At 51.8% G+C, this 13,847-nt stretch overlaps 5 protein-coding genes across 5 annotated transcripts; 1 reads left to right on the forward strand and 4 right to left on the reverse strand.

The window, feature by feature from the left end:
• Nucleotides 1–289: 289 nt before the first annotated feature.
• CGCS363_v007432 (uncharacterized protein) lies at nucleotides 290–1,576 on the reverse strand (the record flags this gene model as incomplete). The annotated part of the gene is made up of 4 exons (XM_036639281.1): nucleotides 290–752; nucleotides 831–1,207; nucleotides 1,268–1,332; nucleotides 1,390–1,576. 4 exons carry the CDS (start codon nucleotides 1,574–1,576, stop codon nucleotides 290–292), a joined length of 1,092 nt encoding a protein of 363 aa, XP_036495315.1.
• Nucleotides 1,577–2,523: 947 nt separating this feature from the next.
• CGCS363_v007433 (uncharacterized protein) lies at nucleotides 2,524–4,579 on the reverse strand (the record flags this gene model as incomplete). The annotated part of the gene is made up of 2 exons (XM_036639282.1): nucleotides 2,524–4,316; nucleotides 4,387–4,579. The coding sequence occupies 2 exons, from the start codon at nucleotides 4,577–4,579 to the stop codon at nucleotides 2,524–2,526; spliced, it is 1,986 nt and encodes a 661-aa protein (XP_036495316.1).
• A 2,260-nt stretch (nucleotides 4,580–6,839) lies between these two features.
• CGCS363_v007434 (putative transporter) lies at nucleotides 6,840–8,748 on the reverse strand (the record flags this gene model as incomplete). The annotated part of the gene is made up of 9 exons (XM_036639283.1): nucleotides 6,840–7,004; nucleotides 7,055–7,187; nucleotides 7,246–7,270; nucleotides 7,341–7,420; nucleotides 7,487–7,905; nucleotides 7,958–8,377; nucleotides 8,431–8,448; nucleotides 8,509–8,521; nucleotides 8,579–8,748. The coding sequence occupies 9 exons, from the start codon at nucleotides 8,746–8,748 to the stop codon at nucleotides 6,840–6,842; spliced, it is 1,443 nt and encodes a 480-aa protein (XP_036495313.1).
• A 1,420-nt stretch (nucleotides 8,749–10,168) lies between these two features.
• On the forward strand, nucleotides 10,169–12,329 carry uaY-9 (Positive regulator of purine utilization; the record flags this gene model as incomplete). Its single annotated transcript, XM_036639284.1, has 5 exons — nucleotides 10,169–10,298; nucleotides 10,350–10,753; nucleotides 10,804–11,124; nucleotides 11,177–11,514; nucleotides 11,570–12,329. The coding sequence occupies 5 exons, from the start codon at nucleotides 10,169–10,171 to the stop codon at nucleotides 12,327–12,329; spliced, it is 1,953 nt and encodes a 650-aa protein (XP_036495314.1).
• Nucleotides 12,330–12,432: 103 nt separating this feature from the next.
• cda1-1 (Chitin deacetylase 1) lies at nucleotides 12,433–13,477 on the reverse strand (the record flags this gene model as incomplete). The annotated part of the gene is made up of 2 exons (XM_036639285.1): nucleotides 12,433–13,287; nucleotides 13,343–13,477. The coding sequence occupies 2 exons, from the start codon at nucleotides 13,475–13,477 to the stop codon at nucleotides 12,433–12,435; spliced, it is 990 nt and encodes a 329-aa protein (XP_036495311.1).
• Nucleotides 13,478–13,847: the final 370 nt, after the last annotated feature.

Below are 13,847 nucleotides of genomic sequence, written 5' to 3' on the forward strand. Positions count from 1 at the left end.
CCACCCCACAGCAGGACGGAAGGAACCGACGGTTTTGGGACAGAATTCAGACTAATTGCTTGTCCTTAGGTTGTCTAGATCTTGAGTTCATCTGACTCAAACGCAATGCATCTGCTAGAATTGTGATCACCATGAGTTGTGGCTTTCCACACCAAGTCATAGAGCGAGACAGGGAAACATCTTGCTTTTCGTTGCCACGCAATAAGCAGATGCAATTAGACATCACCCATTGGTAAACGACCGAGGTAGGGGAATGTTTTCGTTACAATTACTACAGGGGTCATTAAGTCTACTTCGTTGTCTCCTCCTTGATAGACCATTTTGTCTCAATCGTGATAGCTTGCGCATTCCTCGGAAGCCTCTGGGTAGACTCCGTTTCCGAGACATCAGAGTCGCCGTCATTCCCTGAACCCCGTCTCATGCCCCCGGTTCCAACCGTTGTCGTGAAGTGAGTGATGTTGCTGCCGTACATGGTCTCGAGTGGGATGCCGTTCGTAAGATCCTCCACCAGGTGATCGTGCTTGCCCGATTGGGTTGAACCGCCGAGCCTCGATACGTACTCGTCCGTCTCGAATCGTCGGTGTTTCCAGAATGCCCACAATGGGAGAAGCATTGGGAGACTGTTGCACAAGATCGTCAAGTGAGTCTCGAGGACAGTCAAGAAAGTCGTAACGGCCATGTTTCTCATGACTTGCGAAAGGCTGTGGACATCCATCATGATGGCGAGTCTCACTACAGACGCGATGATTGCGCTAGGTGATCGTTAGCTCGGTGATCATCGGGAACAAGCATCAATCTCCGAGAGCCAAGGCGACTGGAGGGGTACCCACATAAGATTCAACAAAAATACCGCGCTGAGGCCCCATCGTGTCGAGATACTGACCTTTCGGAGCGTCCAAATCGTGTACAGCGGGACAACCATGATTATGGTGTTGCTGATGCAGTTGAAAAGTCCGGTCGATAGAATGCTAGCCTCGTGTTCGCGGCAGATGTCTTTGTTCGTCGCGTGCCATTTTCCATTCGTGAGGTGGCAGACGAGGACAGTCTGGAGGACATTTCCGATGCCCCAAAGAATGACAATGACGAAAGTCAATCGAGTCGCGATGCGCATAGGTCGGCTGGTGAATACTCGAAGGTAGAAAAAGAGGACGCTGAGTTTCGTCGTCAGACTGACGACGCCGAAGATGGTTTCGAAGGGAAGAAAAAGCTGAACGATGTGCCGTTAGTGAATCGTCGAGACAAGGGAAGACGCTGTACAAAGACTCACCGAGTCTACAAAGGTCCAGTTGTCACCAATCTCCGACAACTGGTAGCCAAGACCTGCAGCAGTCCCTGAGATAGAGTTAAGACAAATGTTCATTGAGATGCGCACTATATCGTGAGACTTACAAAGTCCTTGTAACACTAACATGACAATGCCCTGGGGCACGGCCAACAAAGTAAAGTAGTCATCCCAACCAAGTTTTGAGCCGGCCAAAACACGGGAGACAACTCGAAGGGCAACCACCAACAACGTGACAAACACCAGCACCGAATTCGCAATCAAATACACCTTAGCCTCTGGTAACATAGCCATGTTGGTGTAGGGAATCATCCTGCGACCGTGGTCGTTGAAGTTTGCATGTCTGAGAACGTGCCTCTGACTTGGCGGAGAATCCAAGTGGGAAGGGAAAAGAGAGGAAAAGAATCTTCCGAGATGGGGAGAGAGGGGACAACCGCATGTTAAAGTCGAGATGTCTTGGACAACAGCCGGGGTAGGGTTGCATTCAGTTTCACGCGAGGGAAACCGCGCCCACATTCCTCTCGAACAGGTAATGACTCGCACTGGGGCAGAGCGACCCCCCTGATCTCGCCTACCCCGGGCTGTTCAATCGAACAACTGACGATTCTGACTCGGACTACAGATCCACGTGGGTTCAGAGCGAGGAGGAACACAACTTACAGTTCATTAAAGGCGGCAAAACCGAAAAGCGAATGCGAAGATTTCATGTTTCTCTTCAACTTTCAATCTTTACAGAGCTTTTTTGCACTGGTACTTTTTCATGGCCAAACATCGTCAATCTTGGCTTCAACTGCATGCTAAATATAAGTGCGGAATGATAGGTTTTCACACTGCAACCACGGCGCAAATGTACGCTTAAGGTAAACATCGCCAAATAACCCATGTCCCGCTTGAGCCTTCGGTACTGGGGCTGTTAAGGCACACCCAACCTTAACAGAACAAGATCCTCAGTGGCAACCTACCAAAAGCTTGAATGCAAGGGTTGAGCGGGTTTTTAGTTGGTTGGCGTGGGCGACCCTCTACTGTAATTTACAGACCCCTGCAACACACGACAGTTCCCTCAGCTGACATTGGAAGGTGCTGTCACCTTCTGAAGCGAGGACAGCAAGGATGTTAACCAGAGTAACAAGACAACTGACATTTTACTGAATCGCTCCCGGCTTTTGACCAGCCTATCTCGAATCGTGACTGGCTCGCATGTTGTCATGACGGAACTTATCGCTTCAATCCCCACAAACCGATTAAACGACTCGATAAACGTAGTACCCGGGCTTCTCCCCAACCCTCAGGTACTCGTCCTGGTTGAGGGGATCAAAAGCACCAAATGTCCCATGCAAGGATAAGGGATACAATACAGTTGGCGCCATGTAGACATATCCAATCCTGCGATATTCCCCATCGTACAAGCCCCTCTCAAGCACGAGGGCGTGGGCCCTATCCGCTTTTAGCTTGCTGTCCTGCGTGAACTGGTGGTGCTCAATGACAGCCAGGTAGACAGCAGACTCTCCCATCGAGCAATAAATGGGGAACGTGTCGTCCAAGGTAGGCTTGGTGACAAGGTCCACGTCCGCAATCACATCAGCTATCTCTTTCTCCTTGGCGTCCTCTCTTTCGGGCAGCGACAATGTGCTCAACTGGTACTTCAATATGCCGCCAGGGAAGAAGTCTGAAATCCCTGAGGCATACATGTAGGCCCCTGGAACGTCGATCATCTGTGATGAGAGCTTGGCTCTGATTAAAGGGCCGTGAAGAACCAAGTGTCCGTCCACCACCGAGCCGAACCTCGACGAAGTGGTTTCCACTTTGGCATCTTCAACGCTGGCTACCAAACCGAATGTTCGGAGACCGTCGGACGAAGACTGCACGTTCACCGATCCTAGTGAGAATTTGTGGGTGTGGTAGTGAATCGGTTCCATGGATGCCCATGACCACGATGGTGCACGGTAGCCTTGTGGAGGAGATGATCGTCGGCCCTCTCGCGTGGTCCAGAGAAGATCTTCAAGAAGTGTATGCCGCCATAACCCGGCAAGGTAAGCGTCTTCGCGCAAGCCTGATAGTCGTTGATAGACAGATGTCACCCCTCCGATGGCAATAAGCCTGTCCGAATCGAACGTAAATTGCCGCGTCATGTAGTCTTCCACCAGACTCCACCAAACACGTCTTGAGGGCGAAGCCTCCGAGTTCGGCCGCACAGAATACAGCTCGGATGGAGAAACGGACTGCGAAAGGCTGGACATGCGCAAGACATCAAACTCGTGTCCCTTGCAGGTCTCGTTGAAAACATATCCTTTAGCGTCGGAAATAGAGAACCACCACAACTGATCGTCGGCGCAGTGAATGACCTTCGGCGACAGGATACGCTCTTGGTACACCCAACCGCGAGTGAATATGTTTCGGAGGAGCACGCGACGGCTGAATGACGTGTTGTCGATGATTCTGAATGGCTTTTGGAGCATTGGGATATCCTCAAACCCGGTCCAGGTCGGCTTGACGTACGTAGGGTATCGCAGCATGGAGTCGGGCATCGTACCCGTTGACGAGTCATCTGCGGCAGTCGCGGAAATTGTCACCTTGGCACCAAGGTACACGGACGCCATGCGGGCTGCCTCGGCCTCCCAGTCCTCCTTGGAATCTTGAATGATGCAGAGAGAGTCGATCCAGAGATGATGGATGCCTAAAGACGCAGCAAGCTTGATGGCATCCTGAAAGGTTCTTGGAAGAGTGGTCAGGGGCACTCCGCCAACTAGTTCCTTCAGGTTCTCATGGCGCAGCATAAGGGGGTGCTTCCCTCCCCAGCAATGACTCAACGCAGCGTATTCAGTGGCGTTCATGTTGTTTGTTTCCAGCCTCACCATTTCTGACTCTTCGCTTGCATTCGCCGGGAGGAGGTGGATGAGTCTAGTTGGGAGGGTGGAGGTCAGACCCATCGATGGGAGAGGTGTTTCCTCGTGCAGCCAGTCTTTGATGCGTACCAGTGAATCCTGACGAGAAAGCTCCGGCAACCATTGATTGGTGTCACTGGGAATTGACATATCTGCCTCGTTCAATCAGTCTTCAACAAGCGCAGATCATGCGTTAAATTTAGAGTCTCAGTGACGACTTACCCACAACTTCAAAGTTATTGAGTTCTCGAATGCCCCGATGAGTGTAGATACCATCTTTGACGCTTTGGACATACAGGAAGCACAACTTGAAAGCGCCCCAAGGGAACAAATGTTCCTGTGGAACAATCATTGGAATCGCCCAGTTGTGGTCCTCGTAATCGTCGCTGAGATCCCTCGGCTGATCGTAGATCATGGCACAGAGTGAGCACCCATGTCGTGTCTCGGCAAGCTTTTGGATAGAATGATGGAGATGCAGTGACGGCCTTTGCTGTGACGCTGGGGGTACGTCAAGTTTGAGCCTCCAGTGATGTCTTTCAGTGGGCAACAGTAATTGGCTGTGCGGTATCTGATCGGGGTGATGCTTGAGATATTCCCCAACGGTGATGTAGCTGCCGCTGAAGATTTCAAGGCATGACGAACACAAACTTGATTCCGCCATGTTGAAGAGGTTCCAATCTGCGACAAGGAAAAAGAGACGAGAGCAGAGGGGGTCTCTGAAATATGAGTCGTACACCCCAAATCTTGCTTTGCCACAAGTTTGGATGCGTGGTCTGGTGTTAAGTTCGACTTGAATCACGTCAGCTCATCATGCTGAAGTTGGAAAGTTCGTTAGCACAGCTGCACAGGTTGCTGCCACGTCACTTGCATTTCTGTCCAGCTAATCTTGGGTCGTCGTAATTTTGACCAATGAGATAAGCAAATCGTTACAGGCATGGGATCCTTCACAACACCATTTACCAAAGTCCCCAACCAGACCGACCGTTAACATCATTGGCCCCGACTGCACTTTCCTGAGATGACTTGAATATGTCTGTCAATGGTTTGATACATCAAAGCCTTCCAACTTCAATCTCCCATATGCATACAAGGGGCTTGTTCAGATTCCGACACAAACGTCTTTCACCGTAGCCTTCTGCAAAACAGCGGCCCGGAACTCGGTGCCCTCCGGGAAGTCCTGGCACACCTCGAGAAACTCTGGAAGTGCCAAACCATCTTTGAGATATTCGTTGTTCTCCCAAACTGCATAGTTGACGATGAAGTTGCCATCTCCGATTGCATGGTGTAGTTGGGTGGATATGTATCCAGGGGCTTTTTTCAGCACTTCGGCAGAGCGGCGCCAAGTTGCTAGGAAGGCTGCCTTGTCGGCTTCAGGAGGGATAGAAATGACGTTCAGAAGAACGACAGGGCCGACTGGTGGGTTTGTTGACAACAGAGACGCAAAGGTCGTGGATCGGTCGATTGGCTTGTGAACAGGAGCCATGGTGAGTGATAGCGTTGCAGGCCGAGGTAAGTATGAAGACGAAGAATGTTTGTGTGAATAGGTAGGCAGTTGATTGGCTTAGAATGATTCTCTGATGTATTGTCGGAACAAGACGCAGAATCAATATCGAATGCCATTAGATCGCTGAGTCTTTATAGGCTTCAACACTGACCCATTTTCTTGGCATAAGTGACGTGGTTGGGATCAAAGATTTCACCTCTCATACGGGACGGTACTTTCCAACTCCCGACATGTCAGTAAGCCCCCACCCTTTGACATCAGATGGTCGGTATACGGGGTTTGGTTGAGTGCATTTGCAAAGCTTTCAACGCAGACTAAGCTCCATGAACGAGTCAGTTTTTGAGCGAGAATTTCCGTATGTTTACAAATCACTGGATGTGCCTTGGATTATCGTTGATGCAACCGGCGACCTTTAGTGCCGTCAAAGTCGGTCGTGCTATGTTAGCTGCAACGCTGCACAAAACGGCAGCATGTATGAAGGCGCCGGCAGCAGCGAGCTCTCCGCGCCGGGAAGACTCTTGGTGACTCGATCTGAGATGATTGCCGCATTTCCCCTACCTTGCCTACCATGGGTACAAGGCGCCGCGTCATTCGCTACTTAAAACTATGAACCTACGCATGATACAGGCGACCCGACGTTCAATGCCCTCAACACCTCATTTTTGTGAGGTATTGAAGAGTCTTGACAGAACTCTGTTCGATTGAATACAAGTATGAGAAAATCGTTGATGATGATTCAAGGACCGGTCTTAACATTACTACACTGTTTCAATTGCTGCATCCTTTAGACGCATACAAGTTCCCTGTAGTTGACGTCCCAATCCTTGTTTACAGGTCTGACTAGGGCCATAATCACGCGATGTATTTCATTGTCCTAGATAGATGTATGGAGCCGTCGTCTTGTTTATCGGGACGGTCCTTTGTGTCGCTCCGACGTTTACATGTTCAATCGGGAAGATCACGGACTTTCGCGGAAGTCCGCGCTCCACCTTCATCGGGGCTCCATCGCTATTGCCAAGCCCACAATGTTCTTCCCTGAAATTTGGCCCTTTTCAATGTCGCGGAGTTCTTCATTTGACTGGCAAGAGAAAAGCTTTTCGCGGGTCGAGTCTGAAGGATCCAGCCGCTCGGCCAAGCCAAGAAGTGCATCCCAGGGCCTGTGATCAGACGCTCAATAGGCGTAAAATAACACATTTTCGTCTTCCGACTGCCGAATCCTCTTATTCTCGTACTTCAGCCAAAACCGCATGGCCCATGCTCCGGCGGCTGTCGCGACACTCAGAGCCGCGCTCGTGGACATTGCCATTACGTATCGAGGCTCGTCGGACCTGGGCCACTGCGGATGCCATCAATACACTGAATGTGCGCTCAGAGAGGATCACATACCATATATGGTGTCCAAATGAAAGAGCTAACAGCAATACAGTTGACTATGGCTAGAGAGGAAGCCTTCTTCTCTTTCGTTTGAGAGCACGTTGCTGACACCCAGCCGAGGATGATACTATTGACGGCGTAGGTACTGCAGTAGAACTTAGCCAGGACGGTCGGTATTTCTGTGGATCTGTTGAAGAATTTACCCGATGGAGAAAACACACATTGCAACTATTGATAATTACTCATCAGCAAAGGACAGTAGCAAAACGTCTTCAAGAACATATTTGACAATGCTTACAGTATCGTGCACCAGTGTTGAGCGTGGCGCACCCCAAAACGAAGCCAAAGACTGCAATCGCCTTTGCGATGGTAATGTGCCTGCGGTTTCAATGTCAACACTCTCGACGTTGAGTCAGCAGTAACGGCAGAAATGGTCCCACTTACCAGGTCCTCTCGTTGAATCTCCCAGATGACCATGACCAGGCGATGGAAATGATGCCGGCAATCAGATACGGCGGGCATGTGAGAACAAGTGTGACTGTCTCGCTAAACCCAAGCGTTTCCACTGCAGTGGGAAAGAAGTTCTTGAACCCGTTTGCGCCGAGATGAAAGTGCTGCATAGCCGTAAACAGCCAGACTCTTGGGTCTTTCGCCGCCTCGATGAGACCACTCCAGGTGGTGGTCTGTCCGGTATTGCCCACGGTGTCTCGTAAGATCCTTTCGTTCGCCAGTATTCTCTCCTCTGGAGTTAGCCATCGGGTCGTCAAGGGCTCGTCGGGAAGGATGAAGAATGCGATGATGGCGATGATCAGGGTTACAACTCCCTGTATGATGAAAAGCCATCGCCACCCCGAGATCCCAGCCTGCAGATTGTTAACGAGACGATAATCATCTGTGATTGGCAACATGGCTTACCATTCCGTGCATCTGGAAGATTCCAAGTGCAATGAGACCAGCAAACGCAGTCGCCAGGATGTTGCCGGTATACAGGATCGATATCCTGGTAGCTAGCTCCTTGCGAGTGTAGAAAGTCGCTAACACGTATAGGGCGCCGGGATAATACGGAGCTTCGGTGATGCCCAGAAAGAATCTTGTGAGCAGAAGCCCAGTATAATCCTTGCTCACAGCTGTGAGGCCGCTGATGACAGCCCAGACTGCCATACAGGAGCCCATCCACCAGCTTGGACGCACTCGAGTAACGACCATATTGGCTGGAATACCCACGATGACATATCCAGCGAACAGAATGGCCACGCAGGTTTGATATTGTGTCGGGGTGAGGTTGAGGTCCTCTTCGAGAGTGTTGAGTCTCGCGAGAGCGATAGCATTTCGATCCTAATTCGTGTGAACGGTTGCTAAATACTTGGTAGCATCGAATTTCTACTCACAAGGTAGTTAAGCCAATACTAAAACGGGCTTAGCATCAAACACCGAAGGAAAATGTCCATTAAGGGAGCAACACTTACCATCAACCATAATCTGTCGATTTGGTTAGGCAATGACTCCGAAGTTGTGTGAACGGAGGGAACCACTCACATTGGCATGATCCACCAATCAAGCTTTCGAACGAGAGCAATCTCGCGACGATCTGACTTTTCGTGGGCTCCAGAGTAATCACGAATGTTTGGGTCAACTTTCAGTGTGCTTTCGACCTCTTCAAGAACTCCGGGAAGCCCATCATTCTTTTCGAGACTTTTTCGATGCATGGCTGTTGAAACTAACGATCACCTAGGCTGCAGCTTGAGATAGAGGGGCTGGAGAGCGTATGACGAGAAACCCACGCCAAAAACCTATCAGGGCATCATCTCGCGCTCTATATATGCGCCCTTTACATTTCCTTCTAGGCCAAGAGGCCACCAAGGACTCTAATCGCATCGAAGCTTAGCCCATTCCTCCCCGCACTGCCAAGTTGGCTTGCCAAGCTTTCCAAGAAATGGCGCTCTTGGTCTTCGTCCCTATTCGCGACCACAATGACGAGCTCATGTTTTGTGCGGCTGTTCGTAGTGTAAAAGTTGCCACCCTTGCCGTCAAGTCGGTGAATGTCTGGGCCAGTTCGTTGAGAATCTAGGCGAAGAGGGGTAAATCCTTGACAAGACTAGGTCATCCGGCCAACGATGCCAAGGCTGGGAGGGATACCAATCATTCGCCATCGTAGTCGATACTTAGAGTTGGGAGCAACGACTGAATAACGAAAATGCGCTTTCTCAAGACCTTTTTTGCAACGCGTCAATCTTGCGGGTGCTGGCTCACTCTGAGAACACCGGGACGGAACCAATGGACCCATATTTCCGGCATCCGGCCTTAGCACAGACCGGGCTGCTTCCCCCGCATGTCTTGTAGGAGACAGGGTGCCTTCCACGGCTGAGTCTCTTACACCGACTTTGCGGGGATAGAATCGCAAACAGACGGGTGTGTTTGTAAGCCAGATCTTGCGGAGGGCGGGAATATGACGGTCGATAAGGATGACATGGCTCTTGGGCTGCCGGACAAGGGTTCTTATCTGCGATGGACGTCCGAATCACCTGGAGAAGAATAGCTAATCTGTGGGGTTTACGTGCTCCAATCTCCGACGAGCCAACAGGAATGACCCCATGCTAATCTTGTCTCCATGCATCGGAATATTCATGGACAGTTGGAGGCCCTCTTCTCTCCTATCTCTGCCCATCGGCTGGAAATCTTCCTGCGTCAACTCTTTCTGTAATTCACAGAGACTGACACAGTACTGTTTGTGTTTAGACTTTCAGTTTCTGACAGCAATAATGTTCGGTCAAACTTTCACAGGCGATTCGTCGGCTGCCAGGTCCGGATTTCACCCAGACAGCCCTGTGAGCCCACACGCGGCCCCGCTCGTTGGAGGACCTCCGCCGCCCCGTAAATCGCGAGTCGCTCTCGCTTGCAAGCGTTGTAAGAGGAGAAAACAACGGGTACGTGAACCGGTTTTGCTCATGGGGTCACTTGGACTGATGGGGTCTTGAATAGTGCGATGGAGGTCATCCCAGCTGCAAGTCATGCGACAAGGCCAATGTGTTATGTGTGTATGAAAAGACACTCAGGCCGCATTATCCCGGAGGGAAGTCTTTGTACATCAGTGCCTTGGAAGAGCGCATCGCGTTTCTTGAGGCGCGCATGCCAGACTTCGCCGAGGATCACTTCACTGCAGCGACATCATCAACCGAGGCACCACAGGAGAACAAGTTCGAGCGCCGAGAGTCTCAAGACTCCTTCTCGGAAGAGGAGCCCTCCTCTCTTGTCGATGGTGTCGCATACTTGTCTCTCTGTGCCTCTGGCACAACTGACACTGCGCCAGAGCCGTTCTACCTTGGCTCAAGCTCTGGGGCCACGATCGCCAGAATGATCCAGTCTTCCATATTCCACGGGGCCGGGGGAAGAGCCATCAATGAAGCCATGGCTGCGGTTCAGCCTGGAGTCCTTCGACCACCCCTATCAACAGGTTCCCCATCTTCACATTCCGATGAGCCAATGTCCGAATTTCCCCATCCGGACCAGGCAAAAATGCTCTTCGACGTATTTTTCAATCGGCTTCACACCCGCTGGCCTATCTTGGACAGGAAGACGTACATCGTACTGTTCAAAAACCAGTACGACCAAGGAGCTCTGCCGATTCAACAAAGAAGCATCATGCACCTCATATATGCGATCTCGGCCAGATTTCTGCAGTTGATGAAGAAGCCCTGTGACGTTGACCCTGAAGTGAGTTAGTCTTCTTTGAACTTAGCAAACCGGGTTTTTAACTAGTTCAGCGTCATCTTCTAGCAGCCATCGAGCCAATGGATTTCATCTTAGAGCAGCATAACCTGGCAACGGTCCAATTCCTGCTTTTACTCGCCGTCCATGGCCAGAGAAGCCCTTTCGGTGCCGGATGCTGGTCACAGGTTCGATACGCTGTAACACTCTGCATAGAGCTGGGCCTACATCGGAAGCAGACGGGCACGTCCTCACACAGTCAGCGCGATATTGAGATAAGAAGGCGGGCATTCTGGGCTTGCTACTGTCTGGACAGAATGACGAGCGTGGTATTGGGAAGAACATTTGCCATTGATGACAGAGACATCAACGTGGAGGTGAGGCAAGCTTTTGTTTCACTTGGAGATTCCCTACTTACGAGTTTTGCAGATGCCTAGCGACGATAATACGTTTTGGGACCTCACGGCCTTGGGCAGCCCGCCGGCACCTCCTGAACCAGCTTGGTCAAACATGAAGCCGTTCATTCACATCATCAAGCTCCGTCGAATACAGTCGAGAATCCACAGGCGCGTATACCGTGTCGACAAGGATGTCTTTGCGGGATCACCAGATGAGAGGGCCAAACTTCACTCGAAAATGACGGCTATTCGGGGCGAGCTAGACGAATGGGCGAGGAAAATCCCACATCCGCCGAAAGACTCCAAGTCTATTACATGGATGTATGACCCAGAAAGCGCGTATCACGACTCAAGAGACTTCTTCAATCTGTCAGTCGAAGCTTGGTCCAAGCCCCCGAGATATGACTGAGCTGATACTGTGTAGACAATACCATAAGTCCATACTGTCGCTCTTTACCGTTCTACTTCCGACCTTGAACACATCCGACCCGAGATTCGTGACCTGCGCACGATCGGCAGCCTGCGTATGCACCACATACAAGCGCCTCAATCAGCAAAAGACTCTCAGTTACACAATGATGGCGCTGCACTCATGTTTCATCGCTGGACTCACGTTGGTGTACTGTCTGTGGAGAGACCGCTCTCTCTTCTCCTACGACGCACTGGAAGCTACTCGCGCCTGTTCCCAATCGCTCACAATCTTTGGCGAGAAGTGGCCCGGGGCAGTCAAATATCGCGACATTTTTGATGCTCTCTCCGGAAGTCTCTTCAAGACCATTGTCAACCCAAGTTCTCCCTCGGGTTCGGGGCTGAAGCCGCTCAAGGTGGACCTCGAAGCGGAGCCTGGGGTCTCACCGACGAGTCCTGCTGTGTCGCCCAAGACACAACACGAAGGTAAGCCGATTATGAGCCATGCCATCTCTGATGCAGTTAAAGAGGCGTTTATGGAGGTGGACGAGGAAGCGCCTGGCGGATGGCAAGGGTGGAGGATGTTCAATGAGATGGTGCACGACGACTCGATACCTGAGCATATGGAAATGATCAGACACGAGGAGATTCTACCCGGCGATGAAGGCGGCAATGGAAGGGCACCGGAGTACGACTCAGCATTTATCCCGGAGGCACTTCCGATAGGAACATTGGACTCGGAATGGGACTTCGGAGGTCTGGAAGGACATTATTAACGATGGTCACCATGTTCTTGCTTGCTATGGTCATGCGTTGGTATTAGATTCGTTATTCGAGCGCTCTCTGTCTTTACATTCAATACAACTCCTTGGAAGCCGTCTACGCCAATTGTCCCTTCTTGTAAGGATACTTCGCCTTGAAAGCCTCCGCAATCTCCGTCCTCGTCGCAACCCAGACGCCCTCCTTCTGGGCAATATAATCCACAAAGTCGCGCAACGCCGCAAATCGACCAGGCCTTCCAATGATGCGGCAATGCAGCCCAATCGTCATCATCTTCGGCTGACCCTCCTGGCCCTCCTCATACAGCACATCGAACGCGTTCTTCAAGTGCGTGTAGAAGCCGTTCGGGTCGCGGAATCCCGACCCGGTAATGTGGAACTTGAAGTCGTTGCAGTCGTAGCTGTACGGCACCATCAAGCACCCCTTCGGATCCTCCTTCTCCCGCTCCAGGGGCAAGTCCGTCCAGTACGGCACATCGTCCGCATACGTATCACTCGCCCACACCAGCTCCTCGCCCATCTCCTCATACACCTGCGCAATCAACGTCCGCGAGTGTGGCGACGGCCGCCCATAGTACCACCCCTTCGGCGCGTACCCGGTCAGGCTCTTCAGCGAGGTGATGCCCTTGCGGATGTACTCCTTCTCCTTCTCGATGGGAAAGTCGTGGTAGTCGACCCAGCGGTACGCGTGCGAGGCGACGTCGTGGCCCTCCTCGACGCAGCGCTTCGCGACCTCGGGCTGCTCCTCGACGGCCTGCGCGACGGCGTAGAGCGTGAATTTCATCTTGCGCGAGTTGAAGAGCCGGAAGAGGCGCCAGAAGCCCGCGCGCGAGCCGTACTCGTACTCGGACTCGACGTTGTAGTTGCGCTCGTTGACGCGGGGCCCGCCCATGGGGTTCTCGCGCAGGTTGGTCTCGGAGACGCCGTCGCCCAGAAGGACGGATCTCTCGCCTCCCTGAGAGGTTGTCAGCATGTGTCAGAGTAGAACGGATGAGTGAGGGCGGACGGACCTCTTCATAGTTGATCACGAACGAGACGGCGATTTTGGCGTCGTTGGGCCAGGGACAGGCCAGGCCCTTTTCGCCGTAGCCCTTGAAGTCGCGGTCGAACCCGTAGTCGGGATGCGCGTGGTAGGCTTCAGGCATGTTGTTTCTTAGCTTAAGGCTGTCTGATTTGATGTGAGATGAATGAAGATGTCCTGAAACAGGGTCCAAGTGGCGATGTCAATGGAAAAGAGAAAACAATCATCCACCTCAATTCTTAACGTCTGTGAGCATCCGTTCTGCAGCGTACAAATACCTGGCAACGTCACTTCCATCGGCATGTCTCACCCGCGTGCTCATCTGTGCCTATCGCCGTCGCACCGCGCACTATCAGCCGTGATGCGCGTCCGGCACGATTGCCCCTCCACATCGTACCCCGCCACAGCTCTCGTTATCGGTGTGACGGAGCGTGCAGCTCGTTATCGCGATGCGCGTCGCGGTCGAGGGTCTTGGGGGTTGCATCATTGCAGGG

Source organism: Colletotrichum siamense (genome assembly GCF_013390195.1).
Source record: "Colletotrichum siamense strain Cg363 chromosome Unknown KSG_Cg363_contig04, whole genome shotgun sequence".
NCBI classification, from domain to species: Eukaryota; Fungi; Ascomycota; class Sordariomycetes; order Glomerellales; family Glomerellaceae; genus Colletotrichum; species Colletotrichum siamense.